General features: G+C 36.7%; 2 protein-coding genes across 5 annotated transcripts in view; one reads left to right on the forward strand and one right to left on the reverse strand.

Annotated features, from left to right (window-relative positions):
• Positions 1 to 1,010, reverse strand: part of QPCT (glutaminyl-peptide cyclotransferase) — a 58,768-nt gene extending 57,758 nt beyond the window's left edge. The window contains exons 1-2 of the mRNA XM_010838621.1: positions 881 to 1,010; positions 228 to 286 (exon numbers count right to left, since the gene is read on the reverse strand). Coding sequence (XP_010836923.1) covers positions 228 to 286; positions 881 to 1,010 — 189 coding nt within the window. The remainder of the gene's footprint in view (positions 1 to 227; positions 287 to 880) is intronic.
• PRKD3 (protein kinase D3) overlaps positions 43 to 23,155 on the forward strand; it is an 86,886-nt gene continuing 63,773 nt past the window's right edge. The window contains exons 1-2 of one of the 4 annotated variants that reach the window (XM_010838601.1): positions 43 to 131; positions 7,036 to 7,986. In XM_010838601.1, the coding sequence (XP_010836903.1) occupies positions 7,699 to 7,986 (288 nt within the window). In that variant the 5' untranslated portion in view covers positions 43 to 131; positions 7,036 to 7,698. Of the gene's footprint in view, positions 132 to 154; positions 296 to 2,955; positions 5,586 to 7,035; positions 7,987 to 23,155 lie in introns of those variants that run through there. The other 3 variants (XM_010838602.1, XM_010838600.1, XR_825146.1) reach the window with 3 other exon arrangements.

Consider the following 23,155-nt stretch of genomic DNA (forward strand, 5'->3'; position numbering starts at 1 on the left):
CTGGGCGGGAAGTTGGCCGAGTGCGCGGCGGGAAGAGCGGGCGGTGGGCGCCCCGGCGAGCGGGGGCGCCGGCGCGGCCGGCAGATGGGGCCAAGTTCCGGCGAGGGCGCCGACGCCAACTTGAAGTCACGGTACGCCGGCGACCACCGCGCCCGGCCCCTCGGTCTCCATCTCTTAGCGGATCCCCCCTCCCCAACTACTCCCGACGCCAGACGGGCGGCACTCACGCTGCCGAATTCGGGATGAGCCTTTCCCTTTTCTTTACACCGCTTTTCCTTGCAGCCGTCTCAAAGTGGTGAGTCGTTGGTGCTTAGGGAATGTAAGCCCCCACCCCAGTTTCCTGACTCTTGTTTAGTTTTGCAAGTTGCCGCGTTGTTCCGAGTCAGTCTCACCCCCGGGAGGTTTTTCTTAAGATGAAGCACTGAGGAGAGCGTCTGTTTCTTTGAGCAATAAAATAACCACAGACTATTCGATTGCCTGTTGGAGATTTTATTTGAAGTCATCGCAGTCAGAAGCAGAGGCCTTGTCGTGTGCAGCAGGCACGGATATAAATCGAGCGACGGCATGTGTGAGAGCTGCAGACTTTTCCATACACAGATTGATGGCTTGGACGTAACTGTCTCTTCAACCACACCCGTCCCCACAGGAAATAAGACTATCAGTGTCATCTTTGATTAGGAAGGATAAGTTACACCCTGAACTTGGTTCGACACAGCCTTAATGAGCTGTGGAGGCAAATGAAAACTTTTAAAAGACCGTAATTTGTACTCTAGAAACGATTATCGTATTATTCTTATACTGTTTCTACTTTGTACTTACTGCTTAAGTTCTTCAAGTTTTAGCGGCTGTAATTTTGCTTAGATCAAGTTTACTTACCAACTTGAATGCAGCGAGGGTGGGGGGATATCTTTGGATTCGTTGCCCCGACTGAGGTCTAGGCCAGGTTTACTTAATAGAGGAACCCGCTTCTCCTTCCTGTTAGCATCTGGATTCGGAGCAAGCATGGACATTTCAGCCAAAAAGAAGTTACAAGTTTTAATAAAAGTATGTAAAACGTGTCACAGAAGCCTTCGTGTTAGGTTTTGCTTCAGTAGGTCATGTAGATGGTGGTCGACCTGATCAGAGGAACTTGAATATTTGACAAGTCAGTTTTCCATCCTAAGTTAAGAATGTTGACTTATTATCTTGAGATGAATCGTAGTGAGTCTTTTAAATATATAAATTTTATAAGCTTTCAGTTTCATGGGGTGACCTGTTTCAAATAGAAATATCTCTTAGTAGGTCGTGTTTCACCTAAAAACTGCCATATCCCCTAAAAAGCTTAATACATCAAGTTTTCGGACATTAGGGTTTTAAAGTTATATAAGAATTGGAAAAATCTACAGGAGGAAAGAGAATAAATGGTCATTTAAAGTTGATGAAAATATTACCATATTAATTGCTCATTTTAAAAAGAAACTACTTTTACAGAACTTGATATTGGGAAATTATTGGCTAATGTAGTTTTAAATTTGATTTAATAATAATCATGCTTGTGATTCATAATCTGTGCAGATAGTACTTTGAGTCTGATTATGTAATTCAAATTGAACTTGTATGTGAGCCTCTTTGGAGCAGTTGTCTCATTAATGAAAAAACTTGAGATAATGTTCTGGAGATGTTTTAATTTTAATTTCAGTGTAGAAGAAAGTTTTCTCCACTTCTGTGGTCAGTTTATAGTGACCATACGTATGAAATAGCTCACTGGCTGTTAGCTAGTCAGATTTCTCAGATACCACTGATGCAAAGAGAGGTGATGTAGATACATCAAGCCCAACATAAATTTGTAGACTGGAAGTTTGTAAGCTTAATAGCAGATAAACTTTTCACTGCTTGAGAGAGCGGACTTGGTGTGCTTACTCTCTGTTCTCTCTGACGGTGGAAAAGACTGAACTGCAAATACCCATGGTTTAGATGAGCAGAATTTTACCAGCAATGGTTTAGTTAATGCTGAGCTCTTAGGAGGAATAGTACTTAATTAATCTAAGGTAATAGTTACATTTTTGGAAATAAATAGATGGAGGAATTGCTAGAAACTATGATTTTTAAAAAACCAACAATAAAGTTATTTGGATTTTTTTATACACTATAAAAGCACCATCAGGGTTATTATTAAGCAAAATCAAGCCTGTATCAAGGTAGAACATGGATACTGACTTCAGGACACCTGTAAAGTATTGCACTGAAAAAGGCCACATGCTTTTTTACATATTAAAAGAATACAGTGCTTATCAACAGAAGAAAAAAAATTATCTGCATTCGTTAGCATTCCTAGCACACAAAACTAAATCAATCCAGGAAAACCTGTTACTAGTAGAGAGTCATGGTAAATATTATGCTATTCTGAATAGAGAAAGTGTTGTACCTCTTCACTGTTACCTTTACTGAGTACAAGAAGGACATTGGCTACAGTAAATAATGAGCTTCCCTTTTGGAGTATTTACTAGCTGGATTTGTTTTGTCTTTCTGGAATCCTCTTTGCTTCTCTCTCTGTTTCCCTGACTCCCACTTATCCTTTAGGTTTTAGCTTCCTTAAAGGTGCCTTGCCTGTGACCTCAGTTGAAATCAGGTCCTCTCAGGATACTCTGTCATATCACCTTTCATAATTTGTAATTGCTTTACTATTAATATGAATATTTGTTTAATGCGTGTGTCCCACATCACACAACAAGCTCCAGGGAGAGCAGTAGCCACGTGTGTTTTGGTCACTGCCGTACAACCCTAGAGTTTCTCATAACAGTCTAGCAAATGATAAAGTATAGTATTAGTCGCTCAGTCATGTCTGACTCTGTGACATTATGGACCAGGCTCCTCTGTCCATGGAGTTCTCCAGGCAAGAATGCTGGAGTGGGTTGCCATTTCCTACTCCAGGGGATCCTCCCACCCCAGGGAGCAAACCCAGGTCTCCCACACTGCAGGCAGATTCTTTACTATCTGATCCATCACATTTGTTGAATGAAAATGCTGCTTTTGAACTTCTTATAATTAGAGGCTTTGCTAAGAAATGAGATAATGTAAATGTAGGGAAGGATTGAGAGAGAGCTCAAATTGTGGTGTTACCATGAAGTAACTCTCAGTTAAGTTCCCCAGCCTCCAGGGCCTTTGTTTTTACCCAGTAGTAATAATAGGGCAGATTGGACTCAAGATTCCTTTAGTATGCCACTTTTTTACTCCATTCAACAATAGTGACAGATTATATGCTCATTTGAATAAAATATATGACAGATAATTCCCCAAAAGAGTATTTGAGATGTTTCAAATAAAAATGCTTGCCAACTCATAGCTATTAGGAACAAACATATCTAATTGATTTATAAATTAGTAAAATGTACTATTTGTTTTGTGATTGAAGCATAAAGACAATAAATTAGAGGTATTAGATTTTTTTAGTATTTAGTCTTAATAGTTTAATGCTATATCTCAGATCAAATCAAGGTTCATAAAACAAAACAGGGAGAGGGAAAATGGAATGAGTGGGCAAAAGCTAACAGCTCACTTAGTTTTTTCTATTTGTGTTCATGCTGAAACTTTAACAAATACTTTAATATAAAAATAAGACATAGTTTACCAGTAGTTATTGATAGTACTGATCATTGATTGTAATCATAAGACAAGTACTGTTATTTAGCTAACATTAGCAGGTATTATTTGGAAATTTAGTGGGAAGACAGCCATCAAAAATAAATTATTATTATTGAACACAGCAGTATCTTGTAATTTAAAGTATTTAACCTGCATGCAGTATTATTCATAGATATTTTGCTAATGTTTTTATAAAGTTTGTTCAGCTTCTGGAAACTACTCAAGTCAGGTATGTATGTTTAGAAATCGTGTTCCAGATTGTTGGAGGTGACATGAAATAGTATAAAGAACATGGTCTTTGGAGTCAGAGGAACTTTGATGTGAATTGCAGTTCCATCACTTTCAGCTGTGTAGTCGTGGGCAAGCAACTATTCTGAAACTCTGGCTTCTTTTCTGTAAAACAGTTAAACAGCTCCCCTGCGGTCATAGCAAGGGTTTAATAAAGTATATCTTAATTGCAGAGTTTAATGTAAAGTGGGAGCTTAATTATTAACTCTTTACTCTTAATTACTATGAAAATTGCTAAAACTTACTGAGCACTCCGATAAGCCAGAAGTGTGCTGTACATATAGTCGCGCAGTCCTCAGTAACATCCTGTAGGGTAAGTAAATAGTGCTGTTGTCTTCATTCTATTTCTGCCGTCTGCAGTGATACTGAATAAACCAATTATTCTGTTAATTCCTTAATCTTACGTTTGCTCTGTGTCCACAAGTTGTCCATCAACTCAGCTTCTTGGGCGTGTGGTGTAAGTAGGGATAATACTTCATAAGTGAATATATTGTCACCAAGAACAAGAAATAAATAAATCATCCATTTAAAAATAGGGGAAAAAACAGTTATTCTCTTAACACCTTTTCAGATATTTGAAGACCATCATTTTATTCATTTTTGTTATGCATAATTTGTCACATGACATTGTCTTCACCTTAATCTGGATATATACTCTGTTGTTTTTGAAAATCAATACAGCCTTTAAAAAAGTTAACCGTGGTAATGTAACCGTTAAAATGTAACTGTGGTAATGTAACCTGATTAGCAACCAGTATTCTGATTGATGCTGATGTGTTCTCAGTGTCCCTGGGATTTGGGTTTATGTTAGTTCTTTTAGTCACCCATATTATTAATAGCAGCTGCTGTTAAACTCTTGGGTTGATAACTCCTCTAATGAACAGGTTCTAAGTCAGCATTTCTCCATTTCAGTATTGCACATTTAACTTTTGAAATGCAGAGCTTTACACTTGTCATTGTTATAGTTCACTTGAATTTTAGTTTATTTCTCTCAGACTGTACAATCTGAGGATTTTATAAGCATGTTTTCCATGTCTTTATAATCTTATAAATAATCAAAAATAATACAGGATCAAGGCCAGAGTTCTAAGGCACTCTCCTAAAGGTTTCTTTAAGTTGATAAAGAGTAGCAAACTACACTAACATCCAGCTTATACTTAAGCAACTTCTTTACTGGAATAGCATCTTGAATATTGTTTCAGCCAGAATACACTTAATTTTTTTCTGGCTTTGCTAAATGTGTAATCTTGGACAAGTACTTTCGTATCTAGGCCAGTTTTCTCAACTATAAAGTGAATTGTTGTGAGGATTAAATGAGGAAACATATGGAATGCTTAGAACAGTGTCTGGCAGAAAGAACTCAATTACTGTAAGTTATTATTTTCTCCTTCTAGAAAGGCTAATAATCACATTTTTCAGAGATGTAAATATAGTTGATTTGGCGTTATTCTGTTTGAATTCAAGCTCACCTCTAGTGATCATAATATGCTTTTCTGAGTATTCAGAAACCATTTGCTTTCATAATCTGTTTTCACGTGTGACTGAAGGTTAATATTAAGGTTATATTCTGTAGTTTCTGAAATTGCTTCCCTATTCCTCTAGCCCAGAAAACTTGAAACAGCTCTGCTCCATCTCCAGTCCATGATTATTTCTCTCTGAGTTCTTTCTTGAGGAAGGTAAGAGTCAGATTTGTGATTGCACTTACTGATTTTGCAATATGGAGTAGATTGTATCTGGACCTGAAGACTTGTATTCTCAAAGATCTTTTAGTCTCTCTTATTCACCAGGCTCAAGTTTCAGTTCTCAGTGTTCTTTTACAGTTTTAGTTTAAAAACTGAGAGAAGGTAAGCAAAGCACAAGTTGAGCAATTCTGCCTTTTCTCTGTGCTCTTTCAACCTTAACAACATCCTCACTGAGCAGTGATTCTCTCAGTTCCTTGTTCTCTTTGAGAAATAGTATGTTATTGTGGAGATACCACTGGGTCGGAAAGTATGAAACTTGCCTACCTAGTAGGTCCTAATTCCTACTCCACCTCTTAATAACCATGTGATGCTGGGCAGGTTACTTTATCTGCTAGTTCTTCAGTTGTCTCATCTGCAAAAATAATAAAGTAGTATTTGCGTTGTCAAGTTCGAAAGAGATACCATGAGATAAAGTGTATAAACGTTTATAAGATGTTAAGTGCTGTACAATGTAAGATGAGTTACAAATTGTTTATCTGAATGTAGTTCTAAAAGCTTTTGTTATCTTTAGGCACTTTTTTCTTAAGACTTAGTTTTCCTGAACTTTCTCATTCCTAATACTATATCTGTATGTTTTTGATCTTATGTTATGTTCATCCTAATTTATTTAGTCCTATTAACCACTGTCCAGAGAGCCATTCTACAGCTGCTCGGAGTGCTTCACTCTTTGTTGTTATTAGGATTGTTTACAGGTATGTGATGGAACCTAAATGGAAATATCCATCTCTTTTTGAGCCATTTCACTTAGCCATGAGGTCATGCTTTTAGTTTTTGAACTGTCTTTATGAAAAACTGTGATAAATATAACCGTGCTTAGTGTCCTTTTTACTTTTAGAAATTTTTTTGTGACAAGATCACTTTTTCCGATCTTCCTGTCTTAATTATGTCTTTTACACTTATTTGTGTGCCGTATAACTGTTTAGTATATGCTTTTTTAGTTTTCTGTCTAGATTTAAACTTTTAATACAAAGAAGAATACTCTTATTTACATTAGGGCAGTATTATATATCTTTTGTACAACCGAGTGGTACTTGTGTTATTTCTATGACAATATCGGTTTTACTTTTCTTTTTGTCCCTTCTGTTTTTCTCATAACTCAGTTGTTTGTGGAATAAAGTGTTTTGACCTTCCTTAAGTTTCAAGTGTTAGTGAGGAATGTCAGGAGTCTGTTTTGTTTCTGTTTTGTCTTTTGAGCAGGAGACTGTCCCTGAAATTATGGGCTGTGATAACTAGGCCCCAATAAAATGGCTGCCCATTAAAATTTATTGGTGAATTATAAACATACAACCAAAACTTATTTAAAGAAAGCATAAAGATTCTTGCAATTTAAAAATAACGTTAAGTGAGTATAAAATACTAAAAGTTTTTAAAAAATTTCTTCCAGGCTACCTACATTTCAGAAAGCATCAACCTTTCTCAATGGACGCGTTTATCAAGTGGAACATACCTGTTCTATTTTAAAAAGCTTTGTGCTTAATCTTGGAAAAATTTACTCCTTCAAAATGAAAATGAGGACATGTGAGAAGGTGATATAAGGTGTGGACATTTGAGAAAGTGTCCCATTAGATCAATGAACCAAAGGATACGAACTGAATAGATTAATCCTAAACACTTTTTAATTTTTAAACTAGGAGGATTTTATTTGACAGAAAAACAACTCTTATTCATTATGTATTTTCTGAAATTAAAAGAGAGAAACAAGAGTAGACTTAAAAGAAAATAGGTGATGTTTAGTAGATAAACAATGCCAACTCTTTTCTGATGAGGATAATTCAGTGATGTTAAATCCTTCCCAAAACCCTGGTTGTGGTCCTAACAACAAGACTTTTTTGATGGGACTGATACTAAGGGAAGTGGGACCTTTGGTATAGTCAACTCACAGTTGTAGAACTTGCCATCATCAGCATGAGTGGCTTAAAAGAGGAAATAAAGAAGCTTTCAACTAAATCCAAAACTACAGTCATTTTTTTACCGCTGTGATTTTAAGGCCTCTTCATAACCATTGAAAAAGAATTGACAACTGTTTTAAAAGATTAAAGAAAGGCAGATGTCTGCAAACAATTCTCCTCCATCAGCTCAGAAGTCTGTAATACCTGCCACTCTTCCTGCTGTGCTTCCAGCTCCTTCTCCGTGTTCAAGTCCTAAAACAGGACTCTCTTCGCGACTCTCTAATGGAAGCTTCAGTGCACCGTCGCTCACGAACTCCAGAGGCTCAGTGCATACAGTCTCATTTCTGCTGCAGATTGGCCTTACACGGGAGAGCATTACCATCGAAGCCCAGGAACTATCTTTATCTGCTGTCAAGGACCTTGTCTGCTCCATTGTTTATCAAAAGGTACTGTGCATGCTATTTATGTCAACAGTTTTTCTAATTAATATTGTTTCTGCTGCTTTTCTATAAATTATGCATGCAACAATGAGTGAACTCACACGGATGAATCAGGTGTTTATATCCTAATTCTGACCTTTTGGGAGAGAGTCCTAATAGACTAAAAGCTTATAGTCTGAAATGTCAGAGTCTAATAGCTGGAGACTATATCCAAGCTTTAAAATACTAATTCAGTTTGTCTCTTTAAGAGCAGGAGAAGCAGTGTAAAGCCAAGAGGACTTAAGCAATCTCACTTGTTTTCAGAGAAAAGTCAGCAGGTATTAATAGGAGGCACAAAAAAGGCATCAAGGGTACTTACCGAGAGGATGGGGCCCAGCCATCCAGGCAGCGGAGTCCAGGTCCACACCTCTCCTTCCCAGGGGCCCTGTGTGCCGCCCTTTTGTACACCCTCTTCATTCCCTTTTGATCCTGATTTCACTTAAACTGCCGGAGGACCACACTCTGTCTGTCTCTTAAAAATTAGGTAAACGAGTTTTTAATATATATCAAAATACATGAACATTTAAAAATTGAGGGTGATTTTATTTTCTTTCATCCCCTCATCCTCTGCCCCATACCCTGCCATTTTTTAAGGACTCTTAGCTGAATTTCTTTAGTATTCTTGATTTGATGGATGAGCTGGTATGTTCTACATTTTATCATAAAACTCTGCATATAAGTAGTATGAATTGGTATGACTTTCTTTTTAATGGACCAAGCCTATGTTTCAAACAAATTAGTATACTTCATGTTTTAAAAATTCTATCAGTAAGATTAATATATTTGGGTTCATGCTCCTCCTCTTACTGTTTTTGTTTCAGTTCCTTATGCTTCATGTGGTTTGTCCTTATCTTCTAATGTAGAAGTAATTAACAGTCAAAAAATGTTATGTGGTTTGTAAAAATGACCCATATCTCCTCTGTGTTAACAGTGACATCTATTTAAATGTGGCCTAAAGTAAGGTTAGATATCTTTGTGTAGATCTGTAGACCATCTATATGTCTTTAAGTGTCTTTGCTTTTAGTTTCCCTTTCATCAAATGTTAACAGAGATTTTAATAAATATTTTTGCTGGCTTTTAACTTTAAGGTTTTTGACTTAAATATAGTTTGTAACTTTTATTATTTCTCTTTTTTTGAGCCCTCTAGAAATCATAACTAATGTTTTGGTAGAGTTTTTATTACTGAGTTCTTGACCTTTGGAAACTTTACTTAGTTGTTTTATTTCTACAGAGGCATACTGATTATCTACAGGATTATATAGGGTTAATGTTGCTCCTTCATTAATATAGATATGAGAATTGGGTCAGATTGGTCAAGTGCTTGGGAAATTATAATCCATGAAAAATTCTAGTGACACCAAAGAAATAGACAAGATACAGCTCAATAAAAGATAACTCAGGGTAAAACTTCATGCAAATATAAAATAGAATTATTAATTTCAGAGATAGCCAGCATAAAATGAATACCATGGTGGACTGAATTTGAATCAGTATTGTGGTAATATGGGGATGTATTTGGCAAAAATATATAGCATATATGTCTCATGGTCATATTATACACTCATTTTGACATATGCTAGAATTCTAACTGTTTAAGTATAGTGAAAAAGAGTACTGAGCTTGTAAATGGGTCAGCTTTAGTGGGTTTGTTTGTATGTTTGTTTTGGCTACCCCACACGATTACCGGATGTTAGATCCTCAACCCGGGATTGAACCCAGGACCTCAGCATTGAGAACACAGAGTTCTGACCCATAAACCACCAGGGAATTCCCCAGATCTGTTGTTTATTAACTGTATAACTTTGCATAGTTTAACTTCTGTGGATTACATTTCCATATCTGTCAAATGATTGAGTTGGAGTGTTATCTAATATGTAATTTCAACTGTGAAATTCTGAATCATTTAATCTAAATTTAGGTCTTTACTCTAGAGACGGAGAATGGAGTATCAAGGAACAACGTACTCAAGTCCCAACTGAAAAGAAATCTTAAGGGAGACAGCTCAGTTTCTGGGGTTCTATAGAGAGGTTTCCTGGATCCCTAACTTATCTGAGAGATGGAAAAACCACGTCAGAAGTTCTCTTCTTTTCATCTTCTCTCTTGTCTTGGATTCTTGCTTGCTAATGACTTACTTCACTACCTGCACATGCACAACTCCAGGTTAACGCCCCAAACTCTGATGGGCATACTTGCTTTTCTTATTTCTGTGCTTAGTAAATTTATGTATTAAACCTTCTAAAGATAGAGGACTGGTAAATTTTAGGGAGTAGATTAACCATATCTTGTCCCTTCCCTCCAAAAGCTTATAGTTTGGTAAGGGAAACATTTACCACAGTAAAATATGAAAAGTAAAATGTGAAGCTAAGATAAAAAGTGCTCTTCTCAGGTTGATAAAAAGATGTGAAAGGCTTCATATGAAATGTAGCATTTCATCTGATACTTGAAGAATTAATAACCTTTCAGCAATATGGGAGGGAAGGAGTATATACCAAGGCAAAAGAATCAGGGTAAGCAATGATACGGGAGCGGAAAAGAGGAAGACTATAATTGACAACATTTATTTTGTGCCTGCTCTACATCAAGAGCTTCATGCACACTTTCTACTTAATCCCCACAGCAATTTCTGGTGCTGTGAACCAGGAAAAAACACATAGTTTTTTTCTTTTTTCTTCTTGTGATGAGAACTTGTAAGATCCATTCTCTTAACAGCTTTCAGATAGAAAATATTGTTAACTGCAGTCACCATGTTGTACATTATATTGCCAGAACTTATTTATGTTATAATAAGAAATTGGTACCCTTTGACCACTGTATCCATTTCCCCACCTTTGACCCCTTGGCTCTAATAATCACCAGCTCTGGTTTTTGTGGATTCCAGATGTAAGTGAAATCATATGGTATTTGTCTTTCTCTGTTTGACTTATCTCACTTATCATAATGCCTTCAAGATCCATCCATATTATTGCAAATAGTAGGATTTCCTTCCTTTTATGGCTGAATAATATATCATTGTCTCTCTTTGTATATACACATCACATTTTCTGTATCCATTCATCTATCAGTGGAGATAGAGGTTGTTTCCATGTCTTGGCTATTGTAAATAATGATGCACTGACATGAGGGTGCAGATTTCATTCAAGACAGTAATTTCATATCCTTTGACTTTATACTAGAAGTGGAATTGTTGGATCTCATGGTAATTCTATTTTTAATTTGTTGAGGAGCCTCTGTATTGTTGGATAGTGCCTGTACCAATTTACATTCCCACCGACAGTGCACCAGGGTTCCCATTTCTCCACATCCTTGTCAGTATGTGTTGTTACCCTTTTGACAATAGCAGTTCTAACAGGTGGGAGATGACAACCTCACTGTGGTTTTGATTTGCATTTCCCTGTTGGTTATTGATGGAACACTTCTTCATTTACTTGTTGGCCATTTGTATATCTTTTTTGGAAAAATGGATATTAAGTTCCTCTGCCCATTTTTTACTCTTAATTGATAGGTAGGGCTAGTTGTTGTTTTCTTTGGATAGTGTGTTATGAGTTCTTTATATGATTTGGATATTAATCCTTTATCAGATATAAGATTTGCAAATATTTTCTCCAGTTCATTTTTTAATGGTTTCCTTTGCTATAGAGAAGCTTTTAGTTTGATTTAATCACAGTTGTTTATTTTTGCTTTTGCTGCTCATGTCAAAAGCAAAAAATCATTGCTAGGATCAGTGTGAAGGAGTTTACCCTCCTATGTTTTCTTCTAGGAGTTTTATGGTTTCAGGTCTTGTGTTCAAGTCTGCATTCCATTTTCAGTTGATTTTTTGTATAGTGTAGGACTGGACTTAAGTTTGATTCTTCTGCATGTGGTTGTTCAGTTTTCCCAGCACCATTTATCAAAGAGACTGCCCTTTTCCTTTGTTTATTCTTGGCTCCTTTGTTATAAATTAATTGACCATACATGATGGGTTTATGTCTGGGCTCTGTTCTTTTTCATTCACTTAACATGTCCATTTTTATGCCAGTATTGTGACTTTGAAGTATAGTTTGAAATCAGAGGCATGATACCTCCACCTTTGTTCTTCTTAAGATTGCTTTGGCTATTTAGAATCTTTTGTGATTCTATACAAATTTTAAGATTTTTTTTTCGTGAAAAATACCATTGGAATTTTGATAGGAATTACATTGTAGATCATTTTGGGTAGTATGAACATCTTAACAATATTAATTCTTCTAGCTCATGAACATAGAGATCTTTCCTTTTATTTATGTCTTCTGCAGTTGGATTTTGATGCATGGCACATAAAATTGTTCTCTTTCCAATGATTTGTTATTAGTGTATATTAATAGAAATGTAATTGATTTTTGTATATTGACTTTGTATCCTGCAACTTTACTGAAGTTTTCAGTTAATCCCAACAGGTTTTTTGGTGGAGCCTTTATGATTTTGTGTATATAGTGTCATTTCATCTGCACATGTACAGTTTGCTTCTTCCTTTCTGATTTGTATGCCTTTTTTCTGTTGTGTAACTGCTCTGACTAGGACTTCCAGTAAATACTATGGTGAATAAAAGTAGTAAGAGTGGACGTCCTGTCTTGTTCCTGATCTTAAAAGTTTTCACCCTTTCAACATTGAATATGATGTTAGCTGTGGGCTGATAATATATGGTCTTTATTATGTTGAGGTACATCCCTTCTACAGTCACTTTGTTAAGAGGTGTTATCGTGAATGGATGCTGCATTTTGTTAATGTGGTGTGTTGAAAAAATCCTTTCATCCCTGGAATAAATGCCACTTGATTGTTTGTTCTTGTTGTTCAGTTGCTGAGTCATGCCTGACTCTTTGCAGCCTCATGGACTGTAGCACGCCAGGCTTCCCTGTCTTTCACTGTCCCCTGGAGTTTGTTCAAACTCGTGTCCATTGAATCAGCGATGCCATCCAACCATCTCATCCTCTGTCACCTGCTTCGCCTGCCTTCAGTCTTTCACAGCATCAAGGTCTTAATGAGTCAGCTGTTTGCATCAGGTGGCCAAAGTATTAAAGCTTCAGTATCAGTGCTTTGAATGAATGTTCAGGGTTAATTTCCTTTAGGATTGACTGGTTTGATCTCCTTGCTGTCCAGGGGACTCTCAAGAGTCTTCTCCAACACCATAGTTCAAAAGCATCAATTCTTTAGTGCTCAGCCTTCTTTATGGTCCAACTCTCACATCCATACATGACTACTGGAAAAACCATAGCTTTGACTATACAAACCTTTATTGACAAAGTGATGTCTCTGCTTTGTAATATGCTGTCTAGGTTGGTCATAGCTTTTCTTCCAAGGAGCAAGCGTCTTTTAATTTCATGGCTACAGTCACAGTCTGCAGTGATTTTGGAACCCAAGAAAATAAAGTCTGTCACTGTTTCCATTTTTTTTCCTCCGTCTATTTGCCATGAAGTGATGGGACTGGATGCCATAATCTTAGTTCTTTGAATATTGAGTTTTAAGCCAGCTTTTTTGCTCTCCTATTTCACCCTCACCAAGAGAATATGATGCTTTTAATGAACTCAGTTTGCTGATATCTTGTTGAGGGTATTTGTGTTTGTGTTCATCAGGGATACTAGGCTGTAATTTTCTTGTAGTGTCCTTATCTGGCTTTATTATCAGGATAATGATGGTGGTTTCATAAAATGAATTTGAAAGTATTCCCCCCACTTCTGTTTTTCAGAAGAATTTGAGAAGGATTGTTATTCTTATTTAAACATTTGGTAGAATTCACCATTAAAGCCCCTGGTTCTTATCTTTTGTTTGTTGAGAGGTTTTTGATTACTGATGTAACCTCCTTACTATTAAGTGATCTGTTCAGATTTTCTACTCCTTTATGATTCAAGATTGGTAGGTTGCACATCTCTAGGAATCTATCCACTTCTAAATGTCCAGTTTGTTGGTGTGTAATTGTTCATCGTAGCCTCTTATCCTTTGTATTTATGTGGTATCAGTTGTAATTTCTTCTTTTTCATTTGTAATTGTATTTGAAACTTCTCTTTTTTCTTGTTAAGTCTGTATAACGGCTTCTCTGTTTTATCTATTTAAAAACCCAGCTCTTAGCTTTATTGATTTGTTTTCTGTTGTCTTTCTAGTTTCTATTTCATTTATTTCCGCTATGATCTTTATTTCCCTCCTTCTACTACTACTACTTCTTTTTATAGTTGCTTGAGATATAAAGTTAGGTTCTTTATTTGAGATCTTTCTTTTCTCAGCGTAGGTGTTTATTGCTATGAACTTCCCTCTTGGAACTGCTTTTGCTGCATCCCATAAATTTGAGTATATTGTGTTTCCATTATTTGTCTCGATATTTTTTTGTTTCTCTGTTGATTTCACTTTGACTTGTTGGCTATTCAGTTGTATGTTGTTTAATCTTCACGTATTTGTGAATTTTCCAGTGTTTTTCCCTTCTGATTGATTTGTAGTTTCACACTGTTGTGGTCAGAAAAGATGGCTTGATATGATTCACTGTTCTTAAATTTATTAAGATTTGTTTTGTGCTGTAACATCTGATCCACCCTGGGGAGTGTTCTCTGTGTGCTTGAAAAGAATATACATTCTGCTGCTTTTGCATGAAATGTTCTGTAAATTTTCATTAAGTGTATTTGTAGCCTAAATTCAGTATTCCTTACTGATTTTCCATCTGGATTATCTATCCATTATTGACAGTGGGTTTTTTTTTTTTTTTTTTAATTTATTTATGGCCGAGTTGGGTCTTGATTGCTGTATGCGGGCTTTCTCTAGTTACAGCAAGTGGGGGTACTCTCTGCTGTGGTGTGAGGGCTTCTCGTTGTGGTGAGGTCTCTTGTTGCAGAGCAGGGACTCCAGGCATGCAGGCGTCAGTAGTTGTGGTGCTCTGGCTTATTGGCCCCATGGCATGTGGAATCTTCCCAGACCAGGGGTTGAAGCCATGTTCCCTGCATGGGCAGGCAGGTTCTTAACCACTGGACCACCAGGGAAGTCCAACAGTGAGATACTGAAGTCCCCTGTTATTAGTGTATTGCTGTCTATTTCTCCCTTCAGTTTTTTAAAATGTTTGCTTATATATTGAGGTATCTCTGTTTGGGTGCATATTTACAAATGTATATCCTCTTGTTGAATTGACCACTTTAGTTTTTGGCTTTAATTCTATTTTATCTGATATAAGTTAAATACTTTTAATTATACCATACTCTTATTTGTCACTCTTAACAATGTTATTTGGAGAGCCAAAGTTTCTAATTTTAATGAAGTACAATAAATTTTTTCCTTTATGGATGGTGCTTTTGTTTCATATGAAAAACATATTTGCCTAAATGAAAATAAGATTTTGTCCTATGTTTTCTTCTAGAAGTTTCATAATTTTAGGTCTTTTTTTACATGTATTTTTTGGCTGTGCTGGGTCTCTGTTGCTGTGTGGGTGTTTTTCTCCAGTTGTAGTGAGTGGAGGCTACTGTCTAGCTGCAGTGCGTGAGCTTCTTGCTGAGGTGGCTTCTCTTGTTGCGGAGCACAGGCTCTAGGGCACATGTAGTTGTGGCACGTGGGCTCTAGGGCACATGTAGTTGTGGCACGTGGGCTCTAGGCACATGTAGTTGTGGCACGTGGGCTCTAGGGCACATGCTCAGCAGTTTTGGCGCACAGACTTAGTTGCTGTGTGGCATGTGGGATCTTCCCGGATCGGGGATTGATCCCATGTCTCCTGCATTGGCAGGTATACTTTTTACCACTGAGCCACCAAGGAAGCCCTAATTTTAGCTCTTTTTATCGGTGATCTATTAGTTTCGTGGAGCTGCTATATGAAAGTACCACAGCTACATAATTTAAACAACAGGAGTTTATTTTCTGACCGTTCTTGAGGCTAGACATGTAATCGGAGATCAGTAGAGTTGGTTCCTTCTGAAGACTGAGCAAGAATCTGTTCCATGCCTCTCTCCCAGCTTCTGGTGAAAGTGAAAGATGATCAATCGTGGCTGACTCTTTGCAATGGACTGGAGAATTCTCTAGGCCAAAATACTGGAGTGGGTGCCTTTCCCTTCTCCAGGGGATCTTCCCATCCCAGGGATGGAACCCAGGTCTCCCACATGCGTGCAGGCTCTTTACCAGCTGAGCCACCAGCGAAGCCAAGGCTTGTGTGTCATGTTCTCTCTGTGTCTTCACTTCGTTTTCTATTTACAAGTATCTGACTGTGTCTACAAATTTTTCCCTTTTGTAAGGACACAGTCATACTGTTTTGTTTTGTCAACATATGTGTGTATCCTTAAACTGCGTCTGTCCTAAGCTGCTTCAGTATGCCCAACTCTCGTGATCCCATGGACTGTAGCCGCTAGGCTCCACTGTCCGTGGGATTCTCCTGGCAAGAATACTGGAGTGAGTTGCCATTTCCTTCCCCAGGGGATCTTCCCCCCCAGGGATATCCTTAAACTAATTCCACATTGTCTTGAATTCTCTGGTTTTATGACGATATGATGTCAGGTGTGGAAAGTCCTCCAACTTTGTCCTTTTTTTCAAAACTGTTTAGCCCGATTAACATCCTTTGCATTTTCATATAAATGTTAAAATCAGCTTTGTGGTTTATATCAAAAAGCCCACCAGAATTGTGTACATTATTTATTACCTGTGTTTCATGTTTCTGATGCAGTTTTAAATGAGGTTTTTAAATTTTCTAATTTCTGATTTTTCATTTTAGCATTTAGAAATATAATTTTTTTTGTACATCACACTATCCTGCAGTCTTGCTAAACTAGTTCTAGTAACTTTTAAGTTTCTTTAGGGTTCTCTACATAGATGATCTTGTCTTTTGCAAATGCAGTTTTATGTCTCATCTTGCAATATTTCATTTCTTGTTTTGTACTGGAGGCTAAACCTGTAGTACAATATGGAATAGAAGTGATGAGAGGACGTTTGTGCCTTGTTCCCAATATTAAAAGGAAAGCATTCAGTCTTTTATCATTAGGTGTGAAATAAAGTTTTTTAGATGTTTTTCATCAGGTTGAGGAAGTTCCTGTTCCTAGTTGGCTAAAACTTTTATCTCAAATGATTGTGAATTTTATCAAGTACTTTTTCTCCATCTATGTATTTTTCTCTGTTGATATGATGAGTTACATTGACTTACTTGGAAATGTTGAACCAACCTTGCATTTGTGGAACAAACTCTCTTGGTCACCATATATTTTCCTTTTTATACTTTGTTTGATTCAGTTTACCTATATTTTCTTAGGATTTACCTGTCGTTTTTTTCTTCTATTATCTTTGTGTGGTTTTGTTAACAGGGTATTATTGGTCTCACAAAATGATTTTGGAATTATTTCCCTCCCTCTTCTGTATTCTGAAGAAATTTGTGTAAAATTGATATTACTTTCTGAAGTGTTTGATAGAGCTCACCAGTGAAGCCACCTGGGCCTGAAATATTCTTTATGAGGAGGTTTTAAACTCAATTTCTATTCTTCAGTGCACATAGAGCTATTCAAGTGTCTACTTCTTTCTGAGTGAACCTTGGTAATTTGTGTCTTTAGAGGAAAATTTTCATTTCATGCAAGTTATCAAATCCATTATGTTCTCTCATTATCCTTTAAAATCTGTAGGATTTCTGGTAATGGTGTCATTTTCATTCCTAATATTTATAATTTCTGTGTTTATTCCCCTCCTCAGTCCTTGTTCTTTCTGGCTACAGGTTTTTATCAACTTTGTTTTCAGTGAAGTAGTTCTTGGTTTTAATTATTTTTCTCTATTGTTGTCTTTCTCCCCCCTTTTTTCTACCTCTTTTGGGGTTTAACTTGCTTTATTTTTTCAGTTTTTTTAAGGTAGAAGCTTAGTCTTTTTCCCTTTAATATAAGTGCTATAAATCTGGTGGTATAAGTTTCCCTCCAACCACTACTGTAGCTGCGTATCACAGACTTTGATATATTTTTATTTTATTCAGTTAACTGCCTGATTTCTCTCACAGACTTTGATATATTTTTATTTTATTCAGTTAACTGCCTGATTTCTCTTATGATATCTTCTTTGGTCCATTGATTGTTTAATTTGGAAGAATTTGGAGGTTTTTCAGATATTTTTCTATTGTATTGATTTCTAGCTTTTATTTCAGTTTTGGCTCAAGAGTATACTTTGTATGATTTCAACCTGTATATTTATTGAGATTTGTTTTATGGTGTAGGACTGTGTCCTTCAGTATATTCTGTGTGTTATATTTGCAGTTTACAAAACATGTATTTGCTTTTGTATAGTGGAGTTTTCTATAAATAACAGGTCAAGTGGTTGATCGTGTTTTCTATATCTTTATGGATTTCTTTTTATTCTGTAATGTACTAAGAAAGTAGTATTAAAATCTCCCAGCTATAATTTTAGTTTTGTTTGTTTCTCCTTTCAGTTTTTTTCCCTTTCAGTTTTAATCAATTTTTACTTCATGTTTTTTGAAGCTCTGTAATTTGCAAGCACATTTGAGATTTTTACATCCTTTGATACGTTGATCCCTTTTTTAGTATAACTTTTCTTCTTTATATCTGGTTATATATCCTATTCTGAAGTCAACTTTGGTAGAATATAACCATTCCTGCCTTTTTTTTGTTTAGTTTTTGCATTGTGGTACCTTTTCACATGTTTTTGCTTATAACCTCTCTTGTACCTTCATGTGTAATGTGGGCTTTTTGTAGAGTGCATGTGGTTGGGTCATGCTTTTTAAATTTACTCTGTCAAATTCTGCTTTTCAAGTGCTTAGACTTTGTGTTTAACACAAGTTTTAGTATAAATGAATTTAAATATATTGTTTTTTCTCTTTAGGTCTTGAATCATTTTCTCTTTTTCCTGCCTTCTTTTAAATTGAGTATGTTATGTAATTCCATTTGTTTTTAACTGTTGTTTTATTATACTCCTAAAATTCCTTTTAGCAGTTGCTCGAGTGCAACGGTCAACAAACTACATCTTTGGGCCAAGTCTGCCCCATTATCTTCTTTTACGAATAAAGTTTATGGGAACATGGCATGCTTGTTCATTTGTATCTTGCCCATGGCTGCTTTCATGAACAACAGTGGACTTAAGTAGCTGTAACAGAGACTGTATGGGCCACCAAACCTAAAATAATTACTCTCTGGCCTTTTATAGAAAATATTTGCCAACTGTCGCTTTATCATAATCTTACCATAAACTGCCTTTAAACAGTATCCTCCTGTTTAAATGCGTGGTGCTGTGCTGTGCACTACTGTGACGTAAATCACTACTGTGATGCAGTGCGTCCTTGGAATAGTATATTTCTTTTTTCTGTCGTCATTTGTGCTGTTGTTGTCACATACTTGATTACTGCATACAGTTGAGTCTCATTACTTGTGGTATTTATAACATGATCTCAAACATTGTATTAGTGAATACTGCACCATTGCTTCAGGGAAAACACAGGGCTACGTCCCTGTGAGCATTCAGGATACAGTTTTGTCAACCAGGAAATACATGACCTTGTTTTGTATATGTTTCTGCTTAAAAATACCTTATTTAATGTATATATTGTTGATTCATTAATATTGACCTCATGTACAGAAGCCCTGTCACTCACGCATGAATGGAGCTTATCTAGCACACATTTTCTCCATAAGGCACATTATAGCCTTCTTGCATTTAGGAACAGCAGACAGCACATCAGCCATTTTAAGCAGAGAAGTCGCCATCAAAAAGCCCCCAAGTCCAGAACACATCGCACTAAATAGACCATGAAAAGGACATGCATTTTACACTATGAGAGCTGAAACAAGAAGGCAAAAGCATCACCTTGTTCAGTTTCAATTGGAAATATGCAGAGTGACAGATTTTTCACCTTTTCTGCATGTCTGCAAATGACTGATAAAGCACAGAGCATATTGATTTTGAGGTTTCAAGTAAATTTTAGCAAGTAGGCACATCCACAGAAGCAGAATCTGTAAATAATGAGGATTGACCTTTGTTACAGATCTCTCAGTAAGTTGTTATTCTTCTTGCTTTTAACAGTAAATTAGGTTTTTAGAAAGTTAGAACCGAGAAAAATGATCGTTTATATTTATCCACTCACCTACTTAACGCTTGCAGTTTAACACTTGCAGTACTCTTTATTACTTAATGTTGGATCTGAATTGTATGCAACATGTCTTTTTCTCAGTCTTCATTTAGATTTTTCTCTTCTTGGTTTTCAGTGGTTTGAATATCATGTGCCTTATTGCGGTTTTCTTTTTGTTTTGTTGCTGGAATTTAAGCTTGGTCTTGAGAATATGATTTCCTCAACTTTTGAGAATTTTGTATTCATTGAACCTTCTTAGTCTTTTCCTGTATTATTTCTACCACACTTTCAGAATTCTTGTTTGCTTTCCTCGTCTTCTTTCTATCTAATCCAGACTTTGATTTGAAACGTGTAGTGCAGTTGTTGTTGTTTAGTTGCTAAGTCATGTCTGACTCTCTCTGACCCCATGGACTGTAGCCTGCCAGGCTCCGTCTGTCCATGGAATTCTCCAGGCAAGAATCCAGGTGTGGGTTGCCATTTCCTTCTTCCTGACCCAGGGATTGAACCTGCATCTCCTGTGTTGAAAGGCGGAGTCTTCACTACTGAGCCCCTGGGAAGCCCATTTAGTGCAGTAAGAAAGCTATATTTGAATTGTCTCCAGGTTGTGCTGTGACTACACCTGAGCTAGAGCATTATTAAAACTGTTTTCAATCCCAGCCTACTGTGAAAGTAGATTGGAGTGTAAACCAAGCTCCTTGTCACAGTTTGCCATGATTCAGTCATTTTTGATAAGTTTTTCAATTGGTTACATGTACTTTGACCAGTGCAGACTTTACTTCAGTGTTTGTGTCTTTTTCCTACAAAATCTTATCCAATACTTTTAAGCAGGTACACTGGAAAATTTTCTAATTACCCTTCATGAACATTTCCTAATGAGCAGCTTTTTTTTTTTTTTTAATGTCAACATTTTAAAAGTATTTACAAGCTCCATGTATATGGTTGGGTACTTCTGTGCAACTTAAATGTGACTTAGTTTGTAACAGTGGTTTTCAACCTTAACTACACTTGAGAATAACCAGGGAGCCTAACAGACCCTTTCCTAGACCAGTGAAGTCATGCTTCCTGGGGGTTCAGAGTTTGCATAAGAACTCCATCTGTGGCTCTGTTTGTGGTTCTCGTGAGCAGCCCAAATCAGGAACCTCCACTTTAATGGAAATTGACAAGCATAAATGGCCAGATAGGTAATAATCTGAAGATATTTTTTCTAAATGGCCAGATAAGTAATAATCTGAAGATATTTTTTCTAAGTATTTAAAATTGTATAATTTGTTGTATGAGCTTGATATCATTGTTTTCTACATACTGGTAATAAATAATATATTTTTAAGACATCTGGTAATTCAAAGATTCGGTAGGGCAGAAACCAATACAACATTGGAAAACAATTATCTTCCAATTAAAAAAAAATTCAGTAAGGTCTACATCTGATTATAGGTTAATATGGCAGTTCAAAATCTTATATTAAAAAAATGCTGGTGATTTCATTTCTTCTGCTTGTCCGATTACAGACAGCTAGATAGTATAATCCAGTTATCCCTTTTCTCAGTGCCGTTATCTGTTACTACTCCATGCAGTTGAGTAGACATTTGTGGTACACTTAAACTGTTCAATCACAGTGCCCGCTACTGTGGAGCTTATCAAGATAAAGGATAAATTCCCTGCCCCTAGTGATTTATGCTCTAGAAAAAGAGAAGGTGAGTGAATGTCAAATTACTGTTTGGTAGGATAGATGACGCTAAGTCCTGAAATAAAGGCATAAAATGGTACATGACTCAGAGGGAGAACTGTCATCTCATTGGGGAGTTGTGACAGTGTTTTCAGCCCTACTGTTTACTTTTATTATCACCAACTGTAGTCCTTCACCTGTGGAACTGAACTTCAGCTGCTGGTACAATGCCCCAGGACTACTTTGATAGCTTGTAGCATGAATACAGCAGGATGCCTTTAACGTCCTTTAGTAGTCAGTGAAGAACAGAAACCTGTCTTATTTGTGCACGTATGGAGTTTTTTTTTTTTCACAGTCAAATGAATAAAGCTCTGTGCTTCTGCTTCCTAGTAGTGTTCTAAATTTTATATGCACTAGACCTAGTTATTCAAGAATTCGTGGTAATTTCTGTTCTCTTCACCTTCCTGCAACTAACTCAACAAACATTTCTGGTTGCTGGCAGTGAGCCACTAACAGAAATATGTGATTATTTATGTAAGGTATTACTGCAAGAATACTTAGAGAAAATGCTTATGGTTTCCAAAGGCAAGTCACTAGTCCAGATTACTTCCTAAGCTCCAATCTGCCATCTTCTGTCTTATTACTAGGGCTTTGTGTCTGCTGTTCTTTTCCTTGGAACACCCTTCTCCTGCCATATCCTCTGCTTACACCTCCAGGAAGTCTTTTTCTGACCTCCTCTGCCGGGGTTAGATGCTGGTATCCTGTACAACCTGTATTTTAACTTTCATCATATTGATTGTAATTGTCCTTTTACTTGAAACTATCCACCATAAAACTTTCGTCTCTGTGAGGTCAAACATCATGTCCACAGCAGGTGCTCAACAGATGTTTCTTAATTGAATAAGTAAAGAAAAGAATCCATTAGAAACAGTGTGGTTTGGTAGTTAAACATGAGTTTGGGAGTCAAATTTGGGTTTGTCTCTACCACTTACTAGTGCGTGTTTGGTTTCTTATCTGGAAAATGAGGTTTAAAATAATACTCATTTCATGGTTTTGTGTGTGTGTGTGCACATGTATATTAAATGATTATATTTATAAAATGCTTAACCCAACACATAGTAATCACACAGTAAATATTAGCTCAACAATAATATTGCATATTAGTCTGATCTTCAGTTCAGTTCAGTCGCTCAGTCATATCCGACTCTTTGCGACCCCATGAATCGCAGCACGCCAGGCCTCCCTGTCCATCACCAACTCCCGGAGTTCACTCAGACTCACATCCATCGAGTCGGTGATGCCATCCAGCCATCTCATCCTCTGTCGTCCCCTTCTCCTCCTGCCCCCAATCCCTTCCAGCATCAGAGTCTTTTCCAATGAGTCAACTCTTCCCATGAGGTGGCCAAAGGACTGGAGTTTCAGCTTTAGCATCATTCCTTCCAAAGAAATCCCAGGGC

The sequence above is a fragment of the Bison bison genome, unplaced genomic scaffold (genome assembly GCF_000754665.1).
Source record: "Bison bison bison isolate TAMUID 2011002044 unplaced genomic scaffold, Bison_UMD1.0 scf7180017864100, whole genome shotgun sequence".
Taxonomy (NCBI): Eukaryota; Metazoa; Chordata; class Mammalia; order Artiodactyla; family Bovidae; genus Bison; species Bison bison.